We start from the raw sequence: 18,971 nt of genomic DNA, 5'->3' as shown, positions 1-18,971 counted from the left end.
CAAATGAGTGGAAATTTTTGTTCGGTGAAATCCAACTCTGCAGTGAATTATCACTTTCATTTAACCTTACAAAGAAAACAAAGTCCCATATCGCTATGATTTCAAATTTGCATTACATCTGTCTGAACAGTGTGATGAACTCAGGTTCTGAAATACATCAGAAAGAAAAAATAAGAGGTGCAGCTTTCTCACTTCTTAAAAAGTCAGAGTAGTTGTGTTTAAAGAAAGTATACACCAATTACATCATGCAGTGTCTTTGTAAAAGTATTCTTTTGACAAGTTGCAAATTCAAACTTCCTTCTATGTTGTTATTTTTGTAATAAAATCAACACAAAGCAGTACAAAATTGTGAACAGGAAGGAAAATGATAAATGGTTTTCAAAATATTTAAAAAATGAAAGCAGTAGCTTTATTTAGGAAAAAGCATAACTTGACTATGATTGATGTTCTTGGGAGCTGTCCATCAAATTTGATTGAACATTGCATATTTTGTAAAGATAAATGAGTTAAAATTTCAGGCTGTAGATGTACAAAGCAGGTAGAAATACATCACAAAATATTTACAGTTGTAACTGCAGAAGAAGTTCTATAGATAATATATATAAATGCGTGTAACATTTTTCAAAATTGTATTTGTAAAAACCTCTGAACCCACTGATCCATTTAGTTTAACTTCAGAATTATGCACCAGTTTTTATTGGTCTATCAGTTAAAATCCCAATGAAATAAATTGTAATAGGCACTTAGGCAAGATGATTAATACCATATTACCACTGAAAGAAGAACAAGGCATAAAACAAGTTTCATTTTGACTTTAATAGGCAATGTTACAAATTGTGACATGTGACGTCAAGCTTAACATCATTAGTGCTGACACACATCCACTTTGACTGTTAAAAATGATCATTTTTAACATAAGACTACAGATTTCCAAGTGTTTAATTATGGAAGAATTCTTATACTTACCACAAAACGTTTGTCATATTTGGGTTTGTGCATGCATGCGAATTTGCAAAAACATGTCAGAGGAAGTGTGTTATGTCATACTGTATCATTATATGTCAGGAAACAACATGACCAGACATCTTCTCGTCAATGCTTGAGAAAATTACTATTATTCATGTTGCAGTAAGAATGTACATCATCGCATGCAATCCAAATTAATTTGCAGCGTTTTCCCAAATAATACGAATTTAAACCAAACATGCACAACTCATTATTGTCTAAATCAGGAAGATGATGCCTCTCTTTTGGTGCAATTTTAGGAGATATTTCCCATCATGAAGGGCAAACAATGATTATATAGCAATGACAATAAAAATTCTTACATGAACATTCATAAGGTGCAATATAACTGCGACAGTCATAACCGAACACGAAAATATTTCCTCAGGAGGTCAGTGACCCCTGGGTTAAAAGCTCTGTGAGAAAGGAAGTTCAGAAAGCAGAACTCTGTTGCCTGCTGCCCTCTTGTGACAAATGACAGAACTGCATTAAAGATGATAAAAATGCAATACTATTAATAACACTCCCAGTTTGGTCAAACGCACAGAGTAAACTTTTATTAAATCAAGCAAACATATTTGATATGAACTGTGTTTGAATCTAAAAACTAACCTTTACTAAATTTAACAGACATAGCGAAATACATGAGGTTCACAAGGCGCTTACTCCTTGCACATTTTGGCAGAATGCTACTACGGAACCCGCTAGAGGACATTGGAAAAGAAATTACTTTTCGGTACCTCGCAAAAGGATTGCATTCCCTCGCAATAAATTATTAAATACACTCTAATCTATTTTGCACACACCACAGTAAATGTTTTTATTATTATTATTTTATTTTTACTGTTACCTGCAGTGAGAGCATAAATTCTAAATCACCATAAAGATCTATTCTAATAGATAGATAGATAGATAGATAGATAGATAGATAGATAGATAGATAGATAGATAGATAGATAGATAGATAGATAGATAGATAGATAGATAGATAGATAGATAGATAGATAGATAGATAGATAGATAGATAGATAGATAGATAGATAGATAGATAGATGTCTTCTGTTGCTTATAATTACAATGTTACACTTTTGCCGTCCAGCAATGACGAAATCACAAAAGAAGACATATGAACTCACACTAACTGGGCTTAACTTAGCACATGCTTTAACATATGTATGACTAATGAACCTGCAGTTTTTCACAGACACCTGTTACACTGTTCATGCATTTAGACAATGTTAATATTTTTTTATATATATATCAGAAACACATCACACAGCGAAAATGAATGCAAAATCTGCTTGCTCAATTCCTGTGTGTAAAAATGTGGATGTTTTGAAAGTTTTTTCTCTTATTTTTTTTTTTTTATAAATTGAAGTTGAATTGTTTTCACTTGAAAACAAACCTTTTCCACTAATAGTCATACAGATGACCGCATTTAAGAAATTATGATGTAGACACCCTATTTCAGGAATGTTTTCAAACAGATGTTTTTCCTGGTTTCCTCCAGGAAGTGTTCGAGCGGTGTGAGCGAAAGCCATGCAGCCCCGCTGAGGCAGCCTCCGTGCGGCTGTTGCTGGGAGCTCCGGCCAATCAAAGCCGCAGCTCTTCGGCGCAAGTAGTTTGGTGGCTGGGGAAGCATGACATCACGCTCATCTCCGTCCCTCTCCGCTACAAACTCCTGCTGAAACATGGACCCGTCCCCGCAGCAGCAATAGGATATGTGTCCTCCAGCGTGCATGTACAGTGAGATTTGACGCAGCTTTCAGTGTTTACTCCGACACAGGTCCGGTGTGTGCGGCAGAAAAAGGGTGGGAGGACGTGGGGGAGAGGAATGGCGGTGGACGGTGCCGTGTCTGTGGAGTGGGACAACGGTGATCGAGCCTTCACTGTGTAACTTGTGCTTTCTGATGTGGAGCCTGATGCTCGGCTGTCTTCATGGATCCAGAGAAGACGCTGACTTTCTGCCTCGGGCTGAAGGCTCAAGAGGTAAGGCACTGCGCAGGTTTGCTCTGATCCACACACGCTGCTGTCAACAGCTGGGCTGGAGTGACTCTGCACAGCAACATGCTTTCCTCTGGCCTACCTGGCTCCTGAAAAGCAACCTTTACATCTCCACACAATCACTGCATGGCACTAAGTGTTTTTAATGATGCGCAGCTCAAAGGCATTTTTTTACGTTCATGCTTAAAATGTCTTCATTAAAGTCAGTCAAAATCTGCTATTTATCTTCTTGCAGTCTACATTTGTCCAAATTGTAGAAATGTAGGATCTTGACGACATTTACAACAGACTCTCATCATATGAGAGCCTGGAGAAGAAGCACAAGCAAATGAAACAAAAATGTATAATAGGATTGGATTTGTATAAAACAAGCAACAGTGTTTCATGAGGCTGCAAAGAAGAATGTAAAGGAGATAGAAAATACATTTTTGTAAAGTAAAATATATTCTCTTATTGTTTAATGTTATTTATAACACTAAGAAATATTTTCTTTTTTACGTATTAAATTAACATAAAGAGTAAACATTTATGACATTTACAGTGTTTTTGTCCTGCAGAATTTTTGATTACTTTGTTTGTCGCAAAAGAAGTATACACTAATATTAGCTGCTTAATTAACCGGGCTATCAGAGCCTTAGAACAGCAACAGATGAGGGAGGGGAAAAGGCCATGTTATTCTGTTCCATAGGGCCAGAAATGGGTTAAACTCTGGTTACTTCAGGGCTTTTGCTAGGATCTCATTAAATGAACTTCAAACTAAAAGCAATAAATGTTTGGGGTTTTGAAACTGTCTCTTAAAAACCTGGCATAAGATGAGACCCATAAACTGGTAACCAGACCACAATGACTCTGAAGATGCCTCACACATGTTTGAGGTTCCATTTTGTCAATTTTTTCCTGTTTGAGGTTGTGGTTGTCACATTATGTTGCAGCCAGCAGGATGCTCTTTTACCTGTATCTTCCTCCTCTCCAGCCCTGTCAGTGTAATGTGGGCAGGATGTGGTTTAACATCGTGCTGTTAAAAATGTTTCTTTGTGATGTCTCAGTAGAGTTGTTTGTTTGAATGGGGACAACCTGTTAGGCCTGTCAGTGCATTGTTACTTTTATTGCAAATACATATGTGAAGTTTTTTTCTGTACAACTTTGTTGATCTTATTTTAAGTAAAATGGCTCCAGCATCGGTTGAAAGGATACAACATCTTCCCAGATCAATACACTGGGTTTCTTAGTTAGTTTTTCTTGATTTTAGATCTTTAAAAAAATCTTTAACCCAAAATTTTCATGCTCTGTCTAAAATTACATTCAGTTATGTCTTAAAATTGAGCTTTATTTATTTTCTGTCATTTTTAAAAATTTTGATAAGCCAGTGATGCTGAAATTGGTTTATTGTTTTATTTGGAAAATGTAATTAATGAGTTTTTGTTAAATTGACCCCGTGTCGATCATCAGAAAGTGCATATATTTACTACGGGATGCTTGAAAACAACTGGCTAAAATTTCCAGCACTCATTTGTTTTAAAATAAATAAATAAATGAAGATTTAAAAAAAAAGTCTTAGGTTTATTTTTCTGAAACTGAAGCACTTAGTGTAAAAGCAGCAGAAATATTATTGACTAGTTAGCATCTTGTATATTTCTGGTGTTTCACTCTGGTTTTTATTTCTTTGCGAACTTTGAGGGGAACTGTGATGTGGATCATTCGAGGTTTCTTGGTGGTCTCAGAGTGACTACATTTCATACACATTCTTATTTTAAAGCCATCTGGTGGCCTTACCACAGGAACTCTGCATGACAGGAGTTTTGACAGCGCATTTTCCATCCTGGCTTGGCATTTATTTTCACACTATGCAGCAGAACATGTCTCTGACATTGCAGGATGATATTGTCTATTTTATTTTAAATATTTGCATTTTCTCCAGGGAAGACAATAAAAAAAATCATATTTGACAAGCCATCATTTACTCGTCAAATATTACAAGCACCAGTGATATTTTAATGTTTTTCCACCTGTGTTTTACAGCATTATGAAATATTAAGCAGCCACTGAGTATTAGTTGTTTATAGCACATTTGTGGCCTTATATTGCCTACAATATAAGGCCAATATAATAGTAAGCAAATGTCAAAGTAATGCTTTTTTGCCATAAATTTAATGCTGCATATGCACAACTTCTGATGTTTGTGTGTGTCGGTGTGTTTGTCCGGATATGGAGCGCACAATGCTGGGCCAACATTGTTCAGTTACGCTGACCACAGGCAGCAGTCAGTTGTTAAGCAAGCATGTCTAATTTACATGGCTGCAGTCTTAGTGTGCAACAAGCCCAGCTCCATTTCATTGCTTTGACTGCAGTCCCTTATGCAGCACAAGTGGATATTTTCCCCCTATTGACTGCTGTCAACCCACATGACCTTCACTGAGGTGGAGGTCATATGCACAGTGCTGAAGCTTTAGATGTCAGTCATGTGATTTCTTTTTTTTTAATGATGTGATAAGGGATGACTAAGAAAACATGTAGAGGTTCTAGGAGAAATTAAGTTCTGTGCATACTTGTGCATATTTCATATTTACTTTACTTTTGCTTTTTTTTCACACCTTAAAGTTTCAGATCATCAAACAAATTTTTTGGTCAGACAAAAATAACCAAAGTAAATTCTAAATGCTGATCTCATTGTGGAAGTAAAAAAAGGTTATTCAAACTAACCTGACTGTATGTGAAAAAGTAATTGTCATCTAAACCTAGGGACTGGTTTGCGTGTTTACAGTAACTGGTGATAAATTTTTTACCTCAATGTGGAAGACCTAACCTCACTCTTCTTTGCAGAATTGTATTAATTCTTTCATGTTAATCATAAAGAATGAATACAGATAATGCCATCAAAACCTGATTTAAGTTCAGACTTTGGCTAGGCCAGTCCAAAACCTACTCTTTTTTCTTTGCAATATGGACTTACTGATGTGCATAACTCAAAGTGCCCTAAGCCTCAAAGTCACGAACTGATGGTCAGACACTATTTTGTGTTAGAATGCAAAATTTATGATAATACAAGTATGGCAAAATCTTAAATTTTACTTTCATCAGACCACTGTACATGTCTCCAAAAGCTAAGGTCTTTGACCCTGAGTGCATTTGTAAACTGTCATTTTCTAATCTTTTTGGAGTAACCTTTGTCCTTGCTTAGTGGCCTTTCAGCCCATGATGGTAGAGAACATAATTTCAAGGCAGACAGTGGGACCGTCTACCGATTTCAAACAAGGTCTTTTGCGGGTGCTCTAGAATTGATATAAGCCTTTCACATAAAAAGGACATTCATCTCTTTGGCACAGAATCTGCCTCCTTACTGAATAATATAGCTGGACATTCCCATGCAATATGTCTTGTTGTCTGAACTGGTAAACTTGACACCTTCCGAAATCTGGAAATTTTATTTAAGCATGAATTAGAGGCCCTCAATTTTCTACCTGATATCTCTCTTGTTGTTTTTTGTTGATGTCAAACAACAAAACATCCACGAGTCTGCTTCAATTTAACTCAAATGTTACCGTAATTTACAAAACTTAAAAAGCCGTGGTGAAGTCCTCTGGGCTTTCCAAACTTTTTGAAAAGCACAACAATGATATTTTATGTCAATTCAATTAGATAATTTTAGTAATCCCAAATTATCTAATTATCCCAATTAGATAATTAAATAGATAATTAATTATCCCAAATTATCCTAGAACGATAAATGTTTAATCAGTTTTATTATCTAACAGTAAGAAAAACAGGTCATGTTTGTTTTTGTACAGTGTATTCAAACATCTGATTTTCAGGTGTATTTCTTCGGGTCGGGAAAAACTTTGTCATCCCTCTGAATGTGTCACTGGAAAGAAGCATGTCTGGATTTCCCATCTGGATCTCTTTTTTTATTGGATAACATGAAGATGTTGAACTTTTGCAGGGATTGATAACTGATTAACATTTGTGATTAGGCTCTCTGGTCACAAAGGTTAATTATTCAAACCTTTGTCTATTTAAATCTGGTTCCCTCATCTTTAGGAACATATTTGTCTCTCGAACAGTTGACCAGTAAAACCTAAGTGTTCATAAAAATTTTTATATCAGAATATTGATGCTACTTAGTTGTCACTAATGTGTTTTCTTTGCCACTTTGCATATTTCATGTGTTTAAGCAAGACTAGTAAGAAGAACATCAGAAGCCACAGGAAGAAATTTTGTACAAATGGCCAGAAAAAAGGAGACACGATAAAATAAATTACTGCAAGGGTGCAAACATCAGGTGATTTCTGTCACCTATGTCATACCACAGAGAGAAATCAGTGTGTTTAAGAGCCTCTTTGTCACCTTGATAAGCCAACAGACAAGCAGCTGACAGTCTCTGACTGGAAAAGTGTTTGCCCCGTTTGGACTAATAACATATTGTTTGCTTAGTCCTCCCATCACCATCTTATCACGCTCGTGCTGTCCTCTGTCCTGATCATTGTGTCTTTTTTATCAGATGACAATGTCCCTGCAGGAGCTGGTTGCACCTGAAGCTGTAACGGTAAGGAGGTCAACTTTTAAACGATGAAAAAATCTTTTCCACATGTGGTTAATAAAACAAAAAAAAACTCACAGCCTGCCTCTTAGTTGTTGCTATGGCAATGCATTGTTGCTCGTTAGCATTTCTGAGTCTTGTGTGGTAACTATGTGCAGACCAGATTTAGATGCCTTTGCTTGTTCCAATGTTGTTCCCACATTTTTACAATGTGTTTAATATCTGCCTGCGTTTAGTTGCAGCGTGATGTTGTCCGATTCAAATACAACTTTTCTTGTATTTCTCATTCTCTGTAGGTGCCTGTGCTGAAGATTGACCGGAACACAGCTGACAAGGTGATGTTTGTCTTTTAGATTTAACCTGCAAATGATGAAAACTATCATGAATCTGCTCAAATGTTTAGTGCCTCACAAGAATATTGCGCTTTATCAGATTTTCTCACTTTACAATGACACGCTTCAATGTATATATTAGGATGTAATGTGATTGTCCATAACAAAGTAGTGCTAATTATTATGTGAGAGAAAAAGGATAATATGTGGCTTAACATTTTTTTGTAGATAAAAATCAGATTATAGCATGCTTTTGTATTAAACCTTTCCAACTCAATACTCGGTAGAGCCACGTTTCGCTGCATTTACAGCTGCTTGTCTGTTTAACCAGGTCTCTATTAGCTTTTGAAGTATCTGAAATTGGTGTACATTCTTCTTTGCAAACCAGTTCAAATTCATTCAAATTGGACAGAGTGTCTGTGAACATTCACTGCGTGTCTTGCCACAGATTCTAAATTGGATTTAGGTCTGGATTTTGACTGGGACATTCTCATAGATTGATATATTTTAACCAAGATCATTGCAGTAAGAAACATACTGCAATGGTCTTGCTGAGGTTGTATATTTAGGGTTGTCGTCCGGTTAAATGTGGGCCTCTATCCCAGTTTCAAGTCCGTTCCAGCCATTAACAAGTTTTCTTGTTATGCTCAGTATTTAGCTCCACCAGCCTTTCCATTAACTCTGGACAGATTCTCTGTCCGTATGGAAGCAAAGTATCCCCCATGCATGATTCTGGTATCAACTGGGGTGTTGTGTTTAGGATGATGTCCAATGTTTCCCAACACACACAGCATTTTGTGGGCCAAAAGGTTATAGGTTTTCCCCCCAATTGTTTTCTTCTTTTCATTATTCAGTAAAGGCCTAATTTATGGACTGGACAATTCCTAGTTGCCTATCAACAGATTCTCTCACCAGGATCGTGGATCTCAGGCCACTTAGCTAATTCTCTGATTAATGCTCTTTTTTCCCTAAGTGTCAGTGTAGGTGGAAGGCTTAGGTCAGGGGTCTCAAACTCCAGGCCTCGAGGGCCGCAGTCCTGCAGTTTTTAGATGTGCCACAGGTACAAAACACTGGAATGAAATTACTTAATGACCTCCTTCTTGTGTAGATCAGTTTTCCAGAGCCTTAATGACCTAATTATTCTATTCAGGTGTGGTGCAGCAAAGGCACATCTAAAAGTTGCAGGACTGCGGCCCTCGAGGACTGGAGTTTGAGACCCCTGGCTTAGGTCTTCATGGGTTTACAATTGTGCTATTCTGTTTTCATTTTCAGATGACATATTGGACAGATATTTTTCAGATTTTCAAAGCTTAGGATACTGGATTATAACCTAATCCTGTTTTAAACTTCTCCACAACTTTCTTCCTGATATGTCTGCTGTGTTCCTTGGTCTTCATGATACTGTTTGTTCACTAATGTTCCCCAATAAGCCTCGGTGGATTTTATTTGCATGTATCAGAGAAGAGGATCCAAAATGTAAATGGACACCACACTTCCAACTTATTTGCAAACATTTTACTTTCACTTCCCTGTTGTGGAATGGTATGTGTTCATCATAAAACCCCAAAGGCAGTATGTAATAGTATGAATTTATTAGTATGTCCGTATATCTGTTGACAGAAGCTGACTGTGGTTACATTGCAGTGTCTTGCTTTGTCCACCAGGTGGTGGAGCATCATGTCGGCTCTGGCAGGCTGCCTGTGGTCAGTCCCAAGTACTGTCCAGGAGCCAACAACAGTCCAGGTTACCGGTGTGAAACAGGACACTGCTGTGGAGAAACGGGCTGCTGTACCTATTACTATGAACTCTGGTGTAAGTCAATTGACTACTTTTAAATTATGATGAAATGTTCCGATAATGAAAAGGTATTATCAGGGACACTTTTGTAACTTTTTGTAACTTTTATTCAACACATTATATATATTTAATTTTACCCGAACACTACATTTTTAAAGCAGACTAGATGAAATGTAGACTATTTTAGAAACATCACAAAGAGCAGGGATCATTTATTCAATATTTCAGGTCAGATATTTACAGTACAATAAAAAAAAAAAAAATTGACCCTAACAAGTGTCTTTTGTTTTTGCTTTTTTGTCACAATTTATGATCATAAGACATTTTTTTGCATCAGACAAAAATAACCCAAGAAAATACAAAGAGCAGTTTCCAATTTGATAGAGGAAAAAAATATCAAAATCGGCCTACCACTGTGTGAAAATATAGCTGTTCCCTTGTAATTCATAAATTAACTGGGATTAATCACAGCTTTTGGTTGAATTTCACAAGCAACACCCAGATCTGGCTACTGCCAGGCACATAGAATCAATAAATCACTTAGAATGAACTAATCCAACAACATGAAGTAGACTCAAAGACCTCAAAAAGCAACACACCTTCTGATTTAAAAAAAAAAATCACTGACATCAATCAGCCTGCAAATGGTGACAAAGCCTTTTCTAAAACCCCAAACCACATTTTGATAATACCCAAGAGTTACAGAAATACTCTGCAGACTGATGAGACAAAAGTAGAACGTGTGGGTCTTATTACATACTTACACAGCATTCAGTGTCATATATACAGTCAAACACGGTTGTGGTAGTGTGGTGGTTTTTGGCTACTGGGGTGTTTCTGCTTAAATCTGCTTTTAAGCAAATGTTTGGCCATCAATACTCAGGACAATGATCTAAGTATACCAGCAATTTCACCTCTAAATGCCTCAGTGAAGATTTTCTTGAGTAGCCTTTAAAGTTCCAATCCCAGAGGACGAACTTAACCCTTTCACTCATAACAGTTCACCAAAATTCCTCCAGAAGCTTGTAAAAGACACATCATCAGGTCTCACAGAACACACAAGTTATTGGGTTTATGGGAAAATAACTTTTTCAGAGTATTGTTGAACCTCGGGGGTTTTGTTTACGTTTTGTATTACTAACCACTTGTGACCATAGGGACACGTGATGCCAAAACACATTGATCCTGCCTTTTGGCCTCCTGTGATTGATTGACGAACGTGCTGAATGTTGCTTATTTACAGAGCTGTCTTGCTCCCCACAGGGTTTTGGCTGCTGTGGACGGTCCTGATCCTCTTCAGCTGTTTCTGTGCTTACCGGCACCGCCGAGCCAAGCTGAGAATCCAGCAGCAGCAAAGGCAAAGGGAAATCAATCTAATCGCTTATAACGGAGCCTGTAACTACCCGTCTTCAATGTTGGACCTCAGTATGTTGAATTTATTCTGAAGTAATTCTGAGCAGCTTTAAATGTGATTCATTTGACTAAATCGTCCACGGCCGTTTCTTTGACTTGAGAAGCTCCAGATTAGATTGCTTAGTAAAAGAAAAATGTTCACAGTGGCAACAACAATAAAATGTTTCATTTGGCCACAACATCTTATACTTCAAAAAAACCTAAATGGGAACTATTGAGAAGTTCTCATTGAATCCTCAGCCTACATCACCCATCAGAATTGTTCTGGCTTCTGACTTATCTGACAAAATTTCTTGGACACCCAAAGAGCAAAATGTTCATCACCAAATAAGAACCAGCAGCAAGAACTCCTAAACAGGACTGCAAGAAAAGAATTATGTCTTTTTGTTTGCACAGGTCTGGGAGAGAGAACAAAGTTCCCTTTTCTTACAGAGTATGTGGTAAATTGTTATGTATTTTATCACAAATTTTAAGCTATTATACACCTTAAAACCAACACAAAGTAGTGCGTAATTGTGATTTCTTTTTTATTCAAGTGAAAATCAGAAAAGAGCAGAGCCAAACAGCCAGAGGATTGATGGTTTAAATCAAATTATTTTCATATGTTAGAATGGCTCAAAATCCAAATCTAAATCAAATTCAGAAAATTTGGAGAAACTTTAAAATCGCTGTTCACAGATGCTCTCCATTCAGTCTGACTGAGTTAGAGTCATTGTGAAGAACTATCAGCAAAAAGCTTAGTTTCTAGAAATTCCACTCTAGTAGAAACAGACCCCAAAGGTTTTGCAACTGTAATTGAAAGAATGTGAATATAAAAAGTATTGAGTGGTGCTGAATGCAAATGCACACCAGTTTAGGTTCATACTTATGACCATGTTGAACTCCAATTAATAATGTTTGAAACTCCAAAGCTAACTTGATTGTTGGAATTGTTATAGTTACTATTTTATCCAATTTTGCTTCCCCGAGAGCACCAGTGTACACCATCCATCCATCCAGCCATTTTCTAACACCTTTGTCCCTAATAGGGTCGGGACAGTGTATACCAATAAATACAAAAATATGATCAAATGGTGTTGCTGTGTACAGTTGAGTGATCAAATCAAATGTATTTATGTACTTGGTTTCCTGAAGAACCCCAGTTAAAATTCAGAAGTTTTTTAAAGTTGTAAATAGTTTATTTTCCCTGTTATTATTATCACAGTAAATACTATAAAATATCATGACATTCAGCAAGGTCCATATGACCCAACCCTACTTTTTGTGCTCGTCTACTACAGAAAATTCCTAGAAAATATACTGAAGTTTGTGTTTCAACTTTACAAAGTGCTTAAACATTTAAGTAACGCTTTAGTCAATTGTAATTATGACAGCAACTGAGTTGCTGCTGGATGTAATTCTTTGTAGCTTATGGCAGGATACAGCCTTTTCCATTACAAAAAGTGATTTTAAAATTTTGCTGCAGGTTTCCTGACTTCCCTGAAGCTGCCCTCCTATGAGGAGGTGGCTGCCCAGCCCAGCACGCCTCCTCCTCCTTACAGCTCCATCTTTGCCCTCCAGGGAGGGACCACAGCGGGGCCCAGCTCTTCTTACCCCCATCACCACCACCACCGTCACCCCTGTCCTCCGTACCTGGGCCCCGGCACCAGTGGGCTGACCTCCTCCCAGAGCTCCGACAACTACACCAGCTGCTCCTGCGAGTCCTGCTCTCTCACCTCCCCGTCCAGCACCTCCTTCTCGGTCCAGGTGACCGACGAGACATATGACAGCAGCCATGTGTCCACACCCAGTGAAGCTGGGGGTGACTACGCTGTCGTGCCGAGGTCATCGCCTTCCCCGTCTCAAGTTTCCCCGGATGTGATACCCGCCGCCACTCCTGACGTCATACCAGTGCAGCGACGCTCCTCTGCTGGCAGCGACAGACTCTCGCCTCCTTGTCCTCCGCTTTCCCTTCCTTTACACTCACAACTCTCACATCCCGCTCGCCTCCCTCTGTCCCCCCTCGTCCTGTTATCTTCTGCTCCTCCTGGTCAAGTTCATTTCCTCGTGCCCTCTGACCCACCGGCGGCTGTGGAGGCCTCACCCTCACCTTGCGATGTAACGCCGTCTCCTTCCGTAAAGAATCTGCACTCACCGAACACAAATAATAAAGAGGAGCAAAAACAAGATAGAGACGAAGAGGAGGAGGATGAAGAAGACGAGGAGGATCATTTCAGTCACAGACGGCTGACAGGCGACTCTGGCATCGAGGTGTGTCGCTGTCATGTGAGGAGAGGGGAAGAGGAGCTGCAGAAAGGGCGCTTGGATGAGGGGGAAGGAGCGGTGCAGGAAATCGGAGAAGATTCCCCCATATCAAAGCTCAGTGTGCAATCATCCGGGTTGGCTCCGTGCAAAGAGGTTCCCTCCTCTCCCACTGTCATCTACAAGGCCGATGAGGCCGTCATCACTGTGGAGTCCTCCTAACCTGACAGCTCACATGAGGTGGCTCAGTAGGCAGGAGTTAGATGTTTATGCTTTACAGCATTTATGTAAATCAGGACGAATAGGTGAAGAGTGGGCAAATCACTGAAGAAATCTCCTGCAGATCTTACTGTAATAGTAGAGAGGAGTCTAGGTGTGACTGAGATTGCTGATCACTTTGCAAACAAGGCACTCCAAGAAAAACTTGAAACTGAATATTTATATTAGATGAGAGAAATGCCTGGGTTTATGACAAAAAATAAATAAATAAAAGTGATTCAGTTATCATTGCTGAAACCCCTTAGCAGTAGCAATGGCTTTGCTGTTACCTGGCATGCATTGCATGCAAAACCCACAACAGAGGTATTCCTTCTCTCTTTCCTCTGTCTTTCAATCTATGATACAGTGTTGCCCTCAAAAGGACATTTTGACATGGAAACCCCATGTGTCTGGTTCTGGTTGGCTTTAGAGGCCTTTTAGGAAAGACGGGGGAGTTTAAGAGATGAATAGTGATTAAAAAAAATTATTAAAACTAATAAAGTTTTTTAAAAAGGATTTGACTAGAGATTTAGACTTTTGTCTAGAGATCCACCAATCAGCTTGACAGTCTTCCCTTGATCTACTTTGATTAGTGAAATCAAATAAAGAATTTTTTTTAATTTTTCCTGTTCTATCAACTCCCAACCTTTTTGGCCTTTAAACAACTTTTTGAGTTTTCTTACATACAGATACAGCCACAGATTAGGGTATTATATTGTAATTCTTTCCTTGTTTTCCTTACATTTTAAGCTTCTACCTCTATAAAGAACATGCAGATTGTTTTATTCTATGTTTAATCAGCCGTGGCTGATTCTGAAATCTAGCTCTATGATGATATAGAATCAGTCAAAATTGAGATCGGTAGGTCAGACCTCAAAGAAAACTTTAATTGGGTATGTGCTATAAAAAGCTGTATCTTTAATGTTTTTTTTTACATTGTGGACAGCTGTGTGCAAAGTCAGACAGCTAAAATTCAGCTGTTTTTGGTTATTGAACAACTTTCGACTGTTTTAGATTTAATACAGCAAAAATATTGGGATCCACTGCCTTACATACCACTGCTCATTTCATGTATTAAAGTACAAAGCACATCGTTAAGCCTGTTTAAACACTAAGAAAAATATTAAGGTTCTCTAGGGTGAATCATAGAAGTCTGCTGCTTCAAAATAAACCTGGATAGTGAGTGGTATGTGTTCTTAACTTTCTTTCCACAAAGTTGGATTAACAAATACTGAACACAGACATGCTAAAAATAAAAGGTTTCACCAGCATGCATCCAGTTGCTTGTACAAGAAGCCAGAAAGCAGCAGTGTTTTAAAGCTTTCACATCTTTAGAGTGGTATTATTGTGGTTCCACTTTGTTGTTCCAGACTGTTAGGTGTGCATACTATAATTACCAAGTGTTTAACTTTGAACTGAAAGTGTCTTGGCGTGTTTCCAGTAAACCGTTGCTCTTTTTGAAAGGCGACATGAGTCTGTTTCCTCCATGAACCGACTGTTGAGTTTTTATAACATTAACATTTTAAAATCAACTTTTGTCAACTGATGATGAATGTAGAAAGTTTATGCATTCTGACAAGCAAAATACGGCAAGCTGCATGGAGAGCTGCATCACAACAATGCAGTCAGACATCTGGGACTGGTTCTGTCTTTCAGTATTTTGTAATGTTGAATATTAGAACTGAACTGAAATGAAATGAGAATTTTTTTATTTTTATTTTCTGACCTTTGCCTCATTTGATTGATGTTTGTAAAATAATGAGCTGAACACAGCGCATGATTTCTACCTGCAAAGTGTTTCCATATATGCCTCACTGTTGCTAGGTACATCAGTACGTGGCTACGGATTGGTCATAAAATTTGTCTATATAGAAAAAAATGAAACAGAATTTCAAGTTTGATCTTGACTTTTGAAAAATAACATTGAAAACCTACATTTTGAAGGTGAGAAAAAGAAAACTATACATAAAAAGTTAAAACTCACAACTTTAAAAGAACCTACATTTAAACACAAGGAAACTCCAATTTTGATTTAAAATATTTGTTTTGTTTTGACATCCAAGACTTTCTTCATTTCTGTGCTTTTCAAACAGTATCTTGAAACATACATATAGTCTAGCCCTGATTTAACGTCAGCACAAATTGTTCAAGTTTGAGACAAAAAATTGTTTCAAATCAATCTTTCTGTGTATTTGTTCTGCTAATGGAATAATTGTCTTTGTAGTTCACTGACTAAAGGCCTCTTGACTGTGTCTACATGGAAAAGCTGACTTGATTGTCAGTTAAAATTTATCTTTTTCATGTAAGGCTTCATGAGCTGAAAAAGGATTTTTTTTCAATCTGTGTACAATGTGTGGTTCGTGACTGTTCGTCCTCTGGACTAAAGAAAATCTCCTTGTAGAAGTGATTTGGTCTTAGTTGATCAAAGTATTTTGTGCCTATAGATGAATACAGATACTTAATGAGCCATTCTGTAGTTTCTACATGCTTTCATAAGATTGTGATTAGCTCTACTTTGACAGATGTTTTTAAAGTGCTGAAAGTTTCTTTATTTTGTGAGCTTTAGAAAGATAAACTGTATTTAGCAATAGTACTTGCACTTTTTTCCTTTTTCTATTCCATGCTGATTGATAGGACATAAACTGTTATAAACATTTACCTCTTAAAAAAAACGATGTGTGAGCCATGCCAGTTGGAGACTATTTATTCTTTGGCTGAAGGTTCCTCCCAAATTCAAAGTGAGATTATGAGGTCTTACCTTTGATTACCTTATATTTTTATTTACAAGTCTAAGCAGCATTAATTTTGAGATTAAATAAAAACTATTTATCTGCAATATTATATATGGCCTTCAAAAACAATGGTCATCTTATTAAAGATGTGTAAAAAGCCTTTGGAAGAGAAACACCCCCCTGCATCACACTTTCTCTGCTATTAATAGTGGGGATGAAGACCTTTTTCACATATCCATCATTTTTCATGTCAAAGCACAAGGTTCCAGTTAAAATGTCAGCATAGTACACATATGGTGGTAGGACAGAAAATATTTTCCTCAAATTCTTATTCTTCAAAAAAACAAACATTTGGGATGTTAATAGTTCTAATGGTTATGCAGAGGCTTTGTGGCTGGGCATTTTAAAAAAAAGTTTCTCTTGTCGTTCCCATTTTAAAGAGAAATGTTTCTCGCCATCATGGGATATTAATATCCCGGGGAAATATGAAGCAATGAATTTCTGAATAAAATGTCTTTAATACTGATCAAAAAGTGAAGAATAGCTTATTTCCAAAAATGCTTGATGCACATTAATTCCTCATGACATGTTTTTCTGTAATTAATCTTGTAACACACACACACGCCTGCACGCACACCCCTACATGTGTGTGTGTGTGATAAAGTAATATTACAACTTTTAAATTTAAAACACAATTTAAAGGTTGCAATATCACTGATTTCTTAGTGTGTAATTACCACTCCTGTAATAAAATATCACTTCTTTTAAGGCTTTTTACACATATTTACTAGTGGCACCCACGATATTGGAGGCTACTTTAGGCTTGCATGTTTGCTGTTCAGTAATTAAAAGATTATATGAATGAACAAAAATGCAAAGTATGATTGTGCATTTTGTTTTATTATCCTTTTTTTGTCAGTAAAACATCTGTTATGGGTATTTTTTTCCCTAAAGGCCTTCTCTTTATTTTGTTTTTATCTGTTTGACAGTACTAGATTTGGTGATTTGTTTGTGTGTTTTCATTTCCTACAATATAAAACAAAACAAAAACAATTAATTTACAGATTTATTTTGGTTTGTTTGTTTGGTTTTTTGCAATACTTAAACAGATTTAAGAAAAAAATATTTTATTAATTTATCTGGACAATAAAATCAGAAGAAATCAGAAGAGGCCTTATAGAGTTCTGTAAAAATACTAATAATTTGTAAACAAAAGGCACAAACTGGAGTCCCTAAGTCAAAGCCAAACACCCTGAAGTTCACATCCTTTCTGCCTTTCCAGCAGCTACAAAAGCCCAAACTGTAAGCCAAGGCCTGATGCTAGACTGTTACCTTGCTTGAGTTTTGTGTGCAGAAGAGTCTGCAGAAGACTGTTTGCTCCTTCATCTGAAGCCGTTTTCTTCTTCCTCTGAACTCACGTTTTTGCAGCTGGATTACACCTAAACATCAAACTGTTTTCCTTTAAGTCGTGCAGAAGTGAAACAGCAGGAAGTCTAACAGTATCTAAATGTGGCTGTTTGTGTAGTACTTCAGATTAATATTATTACTACATGTGATGTACTTTGAGGGTATCTTTGTGCAACTCTACCTGCAGCTCCTCAGCGTGTTGTACGCATGTGTGAGAGAGTTTTTGTGAGGCTGTGTTGTTAAAATTGTTGCTTATTGTAAGTATTTATGGTAGCTGTCATAATGTCCTTTGAGTAAAAATACTCAGTTTCATGTATACCAAGTTATTTTTTTTATATCCTATTAGAAATTGTAGCTATTATGAATGCAGGTCATGTTTTTTATTTTTGTCTATTTGCTTTTCAGTGTCGGGTTTACTCCCATCAAATACATGTGATCAACAAAAATTGTTTTTGATAAAAAAAAATAAATGAATTAATATGATATAAAAATCAATTCACATGTCTCTTATTTTCTTTATTGTGTTGCATTGCTGTAGGTGTTCCTTGTGGTGTAAATTCTGATGCATAGCACAATGTGTTAAAAACTCCCACTCATAGGAATCTGTCACTCTGAGTACAGATTCCTATGAACCACTAACCCAGAAAGCTCTGCACACATTTCTAGTTTACCATCAGTGTTGTAATTTGGCTTACAGCTGATTGTGTTGGGTAGCACTGTTGCCTTGCAGCAAGAAGGTCCTGGGTTCAATTCCCGGCCGGGGTCTTTCTGCATGGAGTTTGCATGTTCTCCCTGTGCATGCGTGGGTTCTCTCCGGGTACTCCGGCTTCCTCCCACAGTCCAAAAAACATGACTGTCAGGTTAATTGGTCTCTCTAAATTCTCCCTAGGTGTGAGTGTGTGTGTGAATGGTTGTTTGTCCTGTATGTCTCTGTGTTGCCCTGCGACAGACTGGCGACCTGTCCAGGGTGTACCCCGCCTCTCGCCCGGAACTTAGCTGGAGATAGGCACCAGCAACCCTCCCGACCCCATTAGGGACAAAGGGTGAACAGAAAATGGATGGATGGATGGATGATTGTGTCGAGTCGACCATCCCGACATCCGACCTGCCATTCGTTACAACTCCTCGAACGTTTTCCACATATTTTTACATTGCAATCAGGATCCTAAAAGTAATTAATATTTCATTATTCCACTAGCACGAAGCTAACGTAGCCTGGTAAGCTACAGTTATACGAACCGACATCTG

At 37.5% G+C, this 18,971-nt stretch overlaps 1 protein-coding gene across 1 annotated transcript; it reads left to right on the top strand.

Moving 5' to 3' along the window:
- Positions 1-2,464: 2,464 nt before the first annotated feature.
- LOC116720461 (proline-, glutamic acid- and leucine-rich protein 1-like) lies at positions 2,465-15,544 on the top strand. Its single transcript, XM_032563748.1, has 6 exons — positions 2,465-2,994; positions 7,505-7,549; positions 7,840-7,878; positions 9,540-9,687; positions 10,936-11,097; positions 12,551-15,544. Exons 1-6 carry the CDS (start codon positions 2,944-2,946, stop codon positions 13,546-13,548), a joined length of 1,443 nt encoding a protein of 480 aa, XP_032419639.1. The 5' UTR covers positions 2,465-2,943; the 3' UTR covers positions 13,549-15,544.
- The last annotated feature ends 3,427 nt before the right edge of the window (positions 15,545-18,971 follow it).

The sequence above is a fragment of the Xiphophorus hellerii genome, chromosome 5, assembly GCF_003331165.1.
Source record: "Xiphophorus hellerii strain 12219 chromosome 5, Xiphophorus_hellerii-4.1, whole genome shotgun sequence".
Lineage (NCBI taxonomy): Eukaryota > Metazoa > Chordata > Actinopteri > Cyprinodontiformes > Poeciliidae > Xiphophorus > Xiphophorus hellerii.
This window is presented reverse-complemented; position numbering and strand designations above follow the sequence as displayed.

Excerpts from the sequence above, each read along its gene's own strand:
- LOC116720461 (XM_032563748.1), top strand. The coding sequence starts at position 2,944 with ATGGATCCAGAGAAGACGCTGACTTTCTGCCTCGGGCTGAAGGCTCAA. Across the intron at positions 7,550-7,839 it reads TTGCACCTGAAGCTGTAACG|GTGCCTGTGCTGAAGATTGA; the intron begins GTAAGGAGGTCA and ends CATTCTCTGTAG. Across the intron at positions 11,098-12,550 it reads GTCTTCAATGTTGGACCTCA|GTTTCCTGACTTCCCTGAAG; the intron begins GTATGTTGAATT and ends ATTTTGCTGCAG.